This window comes from Tenrec ecaudatus, chromosome 9 (assembly GCF_050624435.1).
Source record: "Tenrec ecaudatus isolate mTenEca1 chromosome 9, mTenEca1.hap1, whole genome shotgun sequence".
Lineage (NCBI taxonomy): Eukaryota > Metazoa > Chordata > Mammalia > Afrosoricida > Tenrecidae > Tenrec > Tenrec ecaudatus.
Window position 1 is genome coordinate 5,177,405 of NC_134538.1, and position 12,174 is coordinate 5,189,578.

Sequence of the window (12,174 nt, forward strand, 5' to 3'; positions counted from 1 at the left end):
ATCTCAACTTGAGGAGAGGCAGTCAAAGTGAGGATTCTCATTTGGGTTGGCCTGGCTTCCTGTCAGTTCCCCACTGCACGATGAGGCATACAAGCCCTCCCATCACAGGCATCTTCAGCTTCTGCAAAGCCAACCTTACCCTACTCAGTCAGAGGAGAGAGTCTGAAACAGAGAAGGCAAAGAAGTGAACCTCCCATGTTATCCCTGAACTCAATCTGAAATGGAAAAAGAAATAAACGGGCTAATTCATAGCATCTTGGCTCCCATCCTTGCAATTTAAGGTAAATGTAAGGAATTTGAATGGTACTTTTACTTGTATGGAATCTGTCTTCTGTACCCCCAACAAGCAGACATAAAATGCGACCTGCTCTAAGTGGGTGGTTTGATGGGGCTGATTCTCAGAGGCAAGGAAGGACTCCACACTGACAAGTCTGCCTTCTCTAGCGTGGCTGCAGATTACTAGAATTTAAGTTAAAAAAAATGTCACCTCATCTAAAATGTTCACTTCAGCCTGGTGTTTCAGCTAAAAGAGATTCAGTCACAAGCCTAGTCTGGAGTCTAAATTCTGGCTGAACCTAAAGTTAATGTCAAGCTTCACTCTTGGAGCCTCTTGGTGTCCATCTCACAGCAGCAACTGCTGGGAGACAACTCATACTTGGGCACAACGTTACTCTTCGCAGGCCTTCACACTCTCCCAAGATCATCTTCTGCGCGGAGTTGTGTTTGACAAATCTCTAAGGTGAAACACTTGGCTTGCAGCATGTCAATCCATCCAGATTGAAGAAAGACCCTATCAAGTTATTTTTTTCCCAACACGTTATGTTTGCTTCCTCGATTGGAATGGGAATATACATAGGGATGGTTGCAAATCAGAAGCATTCGTCCTTATATACATTAAGATCGTTCCAATGTATGTTGCCGTTGGATGCCTTCTAGTAAATTACCGTTCATCGTGATGCCACGTGGCAGAGTGGAACTGCTCCCCTGCATGTTCGTAGCTGTACTCTTGAAGGTAGCGCACCACCCAGTCTTTTCCATGGGAGTTTCTGAACAATTTCAGACCGTCAACCTTTGGTCAGACGCTGAATGCTTAACCATTGGCCACTAGGGAGTTCTTTATCATTATATCAACTTGTCTTTCTTTCTTTAAATAGTGTGACTGGCACTTCTTCCAGATGTCATACAATTCTATAGTTCAATCACATGGAGAAGAGTTGTAGAATCATCACCATAATCAAATCTAGAACATTCTCTCCTTCTTTTTGCTCATTGCTCTTCACGTAATTATTTTTATAATTGCGATGAAAATATACACAAGAAAACATTCTCCAATCCAACAACTTCTACATGTATGATTCAATTCTTGATGTAAAACTATTATTCATATCCTTCCAAATTATTTCTCCACCCTTAACATAAACTCAAACTCAATATCCCCTAAGCAGAAACTCTTCTTTCACCCATGATAACCATTGGCCAAGTTTGGTTTCTTTCTTTTTTATTTTTTTTGGTAGTAGTTTTCTTGATATAACATTCACATGTCATACATTTCCATAGTTAATTCACTTTAAAAAAGAGTTCTATAGACATCATATCGATTTTCTTCGTCCTTCATGAATCAACACAAGTATTTCCTCATTCGGTAAGCCTACCCTGACATGCTTCCTTTTATGTAGTTCCCATGTTAGCACGTTGGATACATAATACCATGGGAGGAATTATGTTGATTCATTTGTGAACCTTCATAATTTCCATAGTCCCTAGATATAGCAGCAGCTCAATAAAATAACAAATGAACCCAGGACTCCAGATGTAATTATCAGTGTGTGTAAATATGTACAATTACCTTTTCAAAACAAGTAGTATTAATTACATTCTCCAGGTTAAGCAGTTTGGCAAAGTCAAACTGTGTGGTCAAACTCCCAAATCATTTGTTTCCATTATATCATCTCTCTCTCTGTTATGAGTAACTGAGATGAAAGGACTTTGGGAACAATTAATCACACAATAATATGTATATTTGAGCTTCATAAATCCTGGTTGACTATAACTTGAGTAAAATAACAGAATAAATAAAAAGTAACACACCGATGAAGCACACACATTTTCTTTAGTACTTTAAGGCTGCCCACCCCCACTAGTATGACCTCAATTCTACCTTACAAATTGGATTAGACCAGAACATGCACACTGATACAAATAAGAGCCTGCAACACAGGGAATCCAGGATAGATAACCTGTCAGGGCCAACAATGAGAATAGAAATGCCAGGAGGATTAGGAGAGGGTGGGGGAAGAAAGGGAAAAATGTATCATAAGGATCAACATATAACCTCCTCCCAGGGGGACGAACAACAGAAAAGTGGGTGAAGGGCGAGAGTGTAATATATGACAAAACAATAATAATTTATGAATGATGAAGGGTTCATGAGGTAGGGGGGAGTGGGGAGGGAAGGGGAAAATGAGCAGCAGATATTAAGGGCTCAAGTAGAAAGGAAATATTTTGAGAATGATGATGGCAACAAGTGCACATATGTTCTTGACACAATGGATATATGGATTGTGATAAGAATTGTACGAGCCCCCAATAAAATGATTTTTTTAAAGATGTGAAAATAATACTCTATAAAGTTTATTAGGGGAGGGAGGGGGGAAATGAGGAGCTGATATCAGGGGCTCAAGTAGAAAGAAAATGCTTTGAAAATGATGGTGGCAGTATATTTATAAGTGTGCTTGATACAATGGCTGAATGTATGGATTGCAATAAGAGATATAAGAACCCCCAATAAAAAGTATTTTTAAAAAGTAAAAAGAAATAAAAAACCCATGTGTACAAAATTAAAATGAAATAAATGTATATGTAATCATTTAAAGACTAATATACACTAAAGAAAATTTGCAAATTAAATAAAAATAAACCAGTGAAAATTCTACAGAGAGCTATGGTTCTAAGATAATGTTTCTATTTATTATGAACAATAATCATTGCTAACATATCTTGAGCTGAAATGTTACCATGCACTAGATACTGTTCTTAGTGTCCTACATGCTTTATCTGATTCTATTTTATTTTCACGATGTCGATACCACCATTTTCTCCACTTCAGAGATGAGGAATGTGGGGTTAAGAGAAGGTGAAAAAGTTTTCTCAAGGTCAAATTAATCCAAAGTCATATTGTTAGTGCCTGGAAGAAGTTTGATGCCAAGAATTCCTCTCCTTGAAATGGTCTTGTGGGAGAAAATCAACTCTATGGGAACATTCAAAAAGTGTTGCTACCCGGACTCCAGTTCTGACAAGCTGTAAACACTTGTCTGTGACTAGCAGGGAACTGAAGACAAGTACTTCTAGGTGGGATACTTGCCTTAAATCTCCTTCACTCATTCACTGACCACCTGCCATTGAGTCCACCCAACCCACAGCGACCCTGTGGACCAGAGTAGAACTGCCCTTCGCGTATTTCTAGACTGTGACTTCCCACGGACGTAGAAAGCCTTGTCTTTCACCCACGGAGGAGCTGGTGGTTACAAACTGTTGGCCTGGCAGTGAGCATTCCAGCACATAACCAGGACCCCACCAGGACTCCATAGAGTGCCATCCAAAAGAAAAAAAACAGACCAAATCAAAGCAGCATTTTCTGAGGGGGTCTTCTGACCTATGAAATTCAAGGCAGAGAGGCAACTCGGTATGGGGATATTCTTTTAATACCAAACAAGTAATTCTTGGTAGCTTTTCTGGAAGGACACGGGACAGTCATGAGGGCTCATTAGAAAAGACAAATATGAAAACTGTGTTGACGAGAAAAAACCCAGGAAAGTTGCCCCGCGGATAGTGTTTGCCCATCGTGTCAATGCTTCTGCTCATCCTTTGTGGACAGCAAGGGCGGTCCTCCGAGAATTTTGTTGGGAAACCTTATCATATCCAGCCTGACCTTGCCACTTCATACTTCTTTAAGTGCCTAAATTCAAAGAACCTTTTGCATCAGTGTGGGCAGACTGGAGAATACAAATTCACAGACCCTCCTATGTGCATAGGAAAGAGCTTTACATACAAGAGAATTTGAACCTTGCGCAAACATCTCAGCCCAATCCAGATCAAGTCCATAAGTCGGATAGCAACCCATATGTGCAATACCGACCCATAAAGTCCTCTTCAGACTCGCAGAGACACATGCAATGAGGATGAATGAAGGAAGATCACAGGCCAGTGGGTGCAAAGTCTTGTGGATGCAGTGACAGGTGAAGCATCTCAGTGCTGGCAGGGGTCTCCCTGTGGCTCCTCCAGTTCCCAGGGCACAGGGTCTACCAGCATTGTGCCATGTGTCTTGTCAGTTGAGCGCCTCTCTAGGAGTGAGCTGAGAAAAAAATGTGTCTCCCGGATCCAGGGAGGAAATACAGGAATTCCCAGAATCCTCAGGAAAAGGCCAAATCCACACAGAGGCCTCATGGGCTATGACCTGATTGCCAGCCTAGCCTCCACCCCTACACTATCAAACCTCAAACTGACAAATGATTATGCAACTATCACACCTCTCAAAGGAACATTATCTGTGTTCCTTAAGATTGTCATAACTCCTAATTTAACATGGTGTGAATTAGAGAGTGTAGAATTCTTCAGGGAAGGCTTAGAGAGATGGGGAATCTCCCTTCAGAAATGTATAGCCCTAGACAGGGAAAGTATTAAGAAACAATAGCTTGATATTGTCCTTTAGAATGTTTTCTGTAATTTTATAATAATACTTTTTGACTGGCCTTCCTACTCTCAGACTTGCTGCATCCTACTTAGCACTTGGCTGTCTACCACAAGGTTGGTGGTTCAAACCCACCAGCCAGATTATAAAAGATACACAATGGCAGTCTGCTTCTCTAAAGAGTTTAGTCTTAGAAACAATACAGGGGGCAGTTTGACTCTGTCCTATTGACACTCTGCACCCAAATTGATTGGGCAGAAGTGACTGAGCTAGGTCATCTTGGGTCAAAGATGGTACAGGCTGGGTAGGTCCAGCAATTGCACAGTTTAAAAGCCCTCTTTGCTTTTTCCATTCCCTGAATCATTCATCTCAGGAAGTCTCTGCACTTTTCTAATCATAAAGCCTTCAATGAAGCAGGGAGGAAAATACACAAATGCATAGTTATGAAGTCAATCTATTCCCATATTCACTTAAAATATGCTGGGAAGTCATTTTTTTTCAGTATGTACATGAAATCAGCAAATGCCAAGCAAGGGAATGAATTAGATAATCTTATAATGACGCTGGGTCTGTTTAACAAGAGTGCATCATTTCACTTAACAAGGTCTAATAAGGCAGAACAGCAAGTCGCCAGGCTTCCTGTGTCTGCAGCGTTCCTAATATTCTATACAACATAAAATCTCTCTCCTGAGATCCTGAGGACGGATGCATGATGGCAGAGCCCTGGTATGACATCCATCTTCATGAGTGAGCTGCTCCATCCCCTCTCGCGACTGGAGATAAATGTCAGAAGAGATCAGTCGCTGTGTATTACAAGGACGCTCTAAGCGTGTAGCTTCCCTTCCCCTGCCCTTCAGCACCAACATTATATTAAACCAGAGCTAGGTGAGAGCTCGAAATGGTTTGAGACTGTGTTTAGCAGAGGAAGAAGCAGACCAGTAGCAGAAGGATGTAAATACAGCAGCAAGGAAAACAGTCCTTCTGAAAGCCATGGAAAAATGGGTCTGCCATTTATGTTACTGTAATTCTCTCTGGAGGATCACTTTGTATTTTCTGGTCTCGGTGGGCCTAGTTGTGAATGGAACAGAGTATCCGGAGAGATGGGAGACAGGAAGTCAAAGGAGGTGTTCTGGGATTAAGGTAGGGCAAGATGGTCAACCGAGCACAGGGATAAAGCAGCAGCATCTCTCCTTGTTATCTAAATCATACTGTTATCTCTATATAATAATAATATATATAATATTACCTATATATAATAAGAAGAAAGAAATTAAGTTGTCAAACATAATTGGCATTGGTATTGGTGACTTCATCCTAGGGGGCTTCAAACATTCACAGGAAAACACTAGTATGTTTCAATTCCATCTTTCCACAGTGTCTGGAGTCCTTCATATCGTGCAGGTTGACTTCTTGTTAGTTGTCATTGAGTTGGTTTGCTCCTGGACAGCAGAAGCTGGTTACATGTTAACATGATGTGATTAATGATTACAAAACAATTGAAATGACAGTGTAGTATTTCAACATTTCATCTGTTGTATCCGAAGCCGGGTTATGAAAAACACATTATATGTTACGATTCTGGATTTCCTATCGTTAAGTACCAATTGCTGTGTACAAGATTTCCTCAGAGAGGAGTGAAAATAACTAACACCCTTCTTCTTTCTTTTGTATTTACCTGTGGCCAGGTAATTAAGCTTACAGATGCCTACTTTGGTGCATTTATAGATTATATTTTCTAAATTGTATTCCTAAGCTAAATCTCACAATATAGATAGCACATTTTATAATAGTTATGCAATTTCATGTCAACTTGATAAATAAGTGTAGGGGTGGAGGCTAGCCTGTCTATCAGGTCACATGCTCATGGTGTCTCCTATAGGCATGGCTTTCTCTTGAGAGGATCCTGGGAACTTTGTTTCTCTCCCTTTGCCTTCACCTTCCTGCTGTTGAATCACTTGAAGAGCTGCCAAAGCCATGCTGAGCCCTGTGAGCCCTGTGAGCCTTGTGATGCAGCCACAGCCATTGGATCCACAAGAATTTGCACCCACCGGCCTGTGATCTCCCTACATTCTGCATCATGGCAGGCATGTGCTGCATTATTCTGAAGAGGGGTTTATGGACTAGTACTGGACTTATGGGATAGCATCAGACTTATGGACTTGATCTGGAACTGGGCTGGGATGTTTGCTTGATATATAATTACTTCTTAATATAAAGCTCTCTATTACACCTATATGAGTATGGCTGAATTTGTTTCTCTGGTCAACCCAGACTAACACAACTTTAGGATTGTCTTGCTTAAAAGTCATACTGTTGTTGTTGAGGCGTCTGCCTGCAAATAAGCCCCGGCCTCATGGCAGTCCATGCACCATGGAACAAACGCTGCCCATTCCAGTGCCTTCAGTTACTGATCAGACCTTTGTGACCCATAGTATTGTCATGGGTATGTTTCCATGCCTTTCTCTCTAGTACAACCTAGTCTGGAAATTCCACTGGAAGCTAACCGTCAGATTAACAGCATAGAAGACTCTGCTGAGATAACAAGTGATGGCTGATTATGACGCACATTGACTTGGAATCAAAACCGGCTTCCCCACTGAAGGCAGGAATTATGTTGCTGAACCACGACATCCCCTACTGAGGAGCCATCAGTTTGGTAGTAATGTGAAATTGCAAGCAGAAATTACCAAGAAGAAAAGGGCAGAATAGGCATGCCATGCCTCATACTATAAGGTCTACCTCCTTCTCAAGAACTTCCATTTGTGTACAAATAACAGTCAAATCAAATCTGAGAGGTTAGCCCAAAATTATAAAATTTATCTAAAAGACTGTTTATAACTATAGTATTAATAGTATATTTCACCCTAAGAGTATACCATGCCTTGAAATATCAGCTATCAATAGTATGATGTTATAACAATTATGTAAGCATTTAAAATATTACTTGCTTTATCTTTTCTTATCATTTAGAACTCTTTAATTTTACACATCTTCTAATCTACATAATGTACTAGTATGGCAATGAATGTATAATTTACTAAAATAATTTGCAATCAAATCTATATTAAAAGTAGAGGCAAAGTGTATTTAACTGATAGTGGTGAGCTATCAAAATAGTTAGATAATCACTGTTCTGACTGATGCTCATCTGTCCTACAAAACAGTTGGTTGTCCTCCTTAATTGATCACCATTGCTCTAAGTTCTGAAGGAAATGGAAACTGCATTCTTTCTGATTATCCTCTTTCTGCTTATTCATTTACACACACACACACACACACACACACACGCCACATGTTCCTGGACCATGCCTCAAAAGGGTTCTCCCCACAATGAACACCTTAGCACAGTCTTTAAAATAGGGAACTACATCTGGAAATGCGATGCCATAATAAAAATGGAACTACTGGGTAACTGATGACATAATGAGGACAAAGAAATAAGGATGTAACATTTCCCTACATTGATATGCCAGGGAGCATAAAGGCAGAGACTAAACAAAGAACCCATCTAAAGCAGATCAACTCCAAGATCGAAATGGGAGAAAGATACTGTTTAATTAGAGAAAGGCATTTTACAATAGGGAGAGGTGTTCTGATTTGCCAGTGAAGAGAGAGAGGCGCATCTATCCTGTGGTTAGATCACACTATTGGAAATAAGTTAACATAATGTGGTGAATTCTTGTAAAACAAACTACATTACAATGTAGCAATCTTATCCATTCATCTCTGTTGTATTCATGGCTGGAATATGAAAAATGAACTGCATTATGCATTCACGGGTTTCATCCTACTCCTCTGTTCTTTAATCACATGACAATGGCCTTGTTAATGAATCTAAAAGCTATTAGCATTCGCTTTCTGTAGGCCAAGGCTGTGCTTTGGAATGTGTGCTTCCTGCCTTCTCCTTTATACACACGCTTGATCTCCAGGAGTCCTCTCCTTTTTCCATGCTTACATAGGAGCCAGCTCCAGGGAGAACTACACCCCACTGGAAGAGGATGAAAATGTGATGTGCTTATTTGATTTTTTACTAGGTGTCAGATTAAAGCCTGCTCTAAACTGGCTCTTTCTCATGAATTGAGGGTATGGTCTTTAGAGGAATCTGGAAGTTAATTTCTTTTCTTCTTTGTGTCTTTTTCGTTATCCGTATTTATGTATATATAGCAGCACTTGCCAGTGTGACCTTCTTTCACATGTACATTTAATGACACCAATTACATAAATCACATTATACAGCCATTGCCAATAACAGTTTCCAAAGGTGACATCATTATAAACAGAAACTCAATCCTTCCGAAGCAAGGACTCCTCTTTCTCTAGTTCTTAGTAACTATTATTAAACTTTTGTCTCTCTGTTTTAGCATTTAGTCAATGTAGTCTCTACATTGGCAACCTCGTTTCATTTTATTTTAACTCCTCATTATGAATCCTGCGAAGGTTTATAGGTCACTTTCCATTCAATGGTTCGTGGACATTTTATTGCACATCTTTGATTGCGAGCCCTATGATGGAGCATCATTTATCCTGTGTTTCCTGCCTCGAGGGCTCCTTCTTTACTAACCCTTCTGAACTTGGCTTTGGGTAAATGCTGCCTTTTAATCTCAGGTGTTTGATTATTCTAAGTTCTGCATAGTTCCCTAGTACTGTTTTTGTTTAAGATTTGAGTCATGGGTGTGAATTCATTTCCAGATCTAAGGGGCATAGAAGGCTCATAGTTTCTGCGACCCTGACCAATAATATGACTTTGAGCTTTGTTTCACATTTTCCTAGCACTCTATGCAGTGTCTTCTAATGTGATCCATTCCAGAGCTGTTGGCAGTAGTAGCCAGGAACCATCTAGTTTTTCTGATGGCTCAGTGATGGAGCCTGATCTTCTCAGGTCAAAGCCTGGGTTGTGATCCAAGTGAGTTTTTACAAAGGACATGAAAAGTCTCAGGTTTTACAGTCTCAAAAGAGTACATGAATTTCAGGAAAGCACACCAAACTGCCCGCAAGCCGTGCTGGGGCCCCAACTGAACACAGGCCACCTCATGGGACTGCACACTCACACGTGGTGAACTGAGGCCAGAGAGAGCATGGCATGGGCACAGGGTAAAAGGTAGGTCCACTCCGACCTGCCACTGGCCACTGACCAGGCGCGGGGTCAAAGCAATCGCCTTCTTACTGCAAGGGTATTTTAAACCTCTGGCTGGGTAGACGTGGTCAAAGGTATTGATTGACCCCATTCACTGAATCAAGCACACCTTGGCGTAGTTTGGACCACCCAGGTGTAACACTGACTGGCTGGTGGGGCCTGAACTGGAGCATGTCCATTTAAGGTGTCCTCACAGGTGGTGAATATTGCGGACCCCCCACTATGGGTCCTGTACTGGCATGGGAGGGAACCCTGCTCTATCCCTATCCTGGCTCCCTCACAGGTCCTTACTGGTTCTTAGGAGGCCTGTCATCATTCACCAAAATAGGACGCAGAATATTGTCTTTGTGGATTGTGTTACGTAGCTGGCAACTTTAAATATGCTCAAACGTCATTCTTGACATTCCAAAGTCCACATTTAGATTTCTTTTTTGTTGTTGTTTGTTTGTTTGCTTTCTGCACTGATGGCTTCTTTATCGGCAGATTCTTCTGCTGATGTGATCTTTAGTCTAACGTTCTTTGGGCCACGAGGGACCCTGAGACTCTCAAAATGGGTGGCTAAAGAGTACTTATCATTGTTGTGAACAGCAAACCAAGACAGTTGTAAGCTTTGGCTACTCTTCTAAAGAATGAAATGAAAATACTCCACAGGTTCATACATGAATTCATATAGGACTGGAGACTGCCAACACTGCATAACAGACTCTCAGTCAGTCCAGCGATGTGTGTTAGATATGGTCATTATCTTTATGGTGATTTTTGCCACGGTACCTGATGGAGCAACACGATCCTTGACCTTTCTACCTACCAAGGCTCTAGTCTCATATTCTTAAAACCTCAGAGCCCTAAGGATATATTCTTCCATTCTTTTTAATAAGAATGATCATTCTGGAATGTCGGATAATGGTTTCTTCAGCAGCCTCTCAAAAACGAACAAGCCAACCCAAAAACCCCCAAAACAAATAACCTTACTTCATCCCCCTAAAATAAATAAATTCTTCAAGTTTCTTCAAGAAACCTCGCTATGATCTAATAATTAATTGATATACTACATGTCCTAAAGACTTCTCTCTTTTCTCTTTAATGAATATGAATTTTATTTTTCATCAAAAGAAAATGTACATATAGCAATTCTTGGGTCTAGAATATATTTCTTACGCCAACAGATACGGATAATTTAAATTTCATTATAACTTTACAGGATAACTTGATGAAAAAGGCTGCTGATCAAAGTATGAAGATGAATTTTGAAAAACTCCCCTTTTACTTTTTCCCCTTGCTTTGGAGGACCCATTATGCGTATTTATATTCGCTTCATATACATCGCTCTGTGTTTCGGCAAATTGAAGCACAGCGTGGTTTTAGAAAAGGCCAGACGGTCTCAGACTTTTTGTTCAGTGAGAACAGAAAACAAATGAAAATATATTCACAAGTTGAGTTGCTACAGCCTGTAATATATCCAACAAGTTCTAATATCTTAATTTGCTTAAATGAAGACGGGCCATCGTTTAGCCAATCAAAGGATATTTCTGGAGATCCACGTTGGATTCCATTTTAAACTCATGCTGATATTTCTGAAAGGCAGGGCATTTGTCATGGGAAGAAAGTTACACGAAGAACAGGCAAGCACAGATTGCTGAGGCTGATAAGAACAATGTGGAAAAATAGAAAATAGAGATGCAATGAAAGCGCATGGGGAAGAAGCTAACGGCATGCTCACTTACTTGTAATAACAGATTTCATAGCCCGTCCGTATCCAGGTGGGTCTGCCAAGACAAGCCTCCTTCACTGAATACATAGTGGGCTGCATCCCTATGCAAATTAAAGTTAAGACTTAATCAATGAGGGAAAAAGAAATGGTGGAAGGGGTTGTGGTAGAATAATGTTCCCCAAAGATATCCAGGCTCTAATCCCTGGAACTTGTGAATATCATCTTACATGGCAAAACAGAACAAAACAGCAGCGGCGGCAGCAGCAGCAACAACAACAACAACCCTGCAGCTGCGATTTGGGATCTCCAGATGGTGAGACAATTCTGAATAATCCTGGGCCCTAAATGAAATCACCAATGTCCTTCTAAAGGGGAGACAGAGGAAACTGGGCCACGGAGGAGCAAGCACTGTGACAGAAATGGTGAAAGTGACATGCTCATACCTCTGATAGACGCTATATTGCTGACTTTAAAGAGAGAAGAAAGGGTCGTGAGCCAAGAAAGGCAGAAATTGCAAAAGGCTACGGCACAGCTATTCCCCTCGAGCCAGCACAGAAAGCAGACCCTTGCCAACCCCTTCGCTTCAGACTACGGAGTTTCAAATCCTGTAATCCACAAGCCTACGAAGATGAATTTGTCTTA

At 40.8% G+C, this 12,174-nt stretch overlaps 1 protein-coding gene across 1 annotated transcript in view; it reads right to left on the bottom strand.

Annotated features, from left to right (window-relative positions):
* The window catches only part of AGBL1 (AGBL carboxypeptidase 1), a 1,082,464-nt gene that overhangs the window by 891,687 nt on the left and 178,603 nt on the right, over nucleotides 1-12,174 (bottom strand). The window contains exon 14 of the mRNA XM_075557460.1: nucleotides 11,546-11,633. Within this exon, the coding sequence (XP_075413575.1) occupies nucleotides 11,546-11,633 (88 nt within the window). The remainder of the gene's footprint in view (nucleotides 1-11,545; nucleotides 11,634-12,174) is intronic.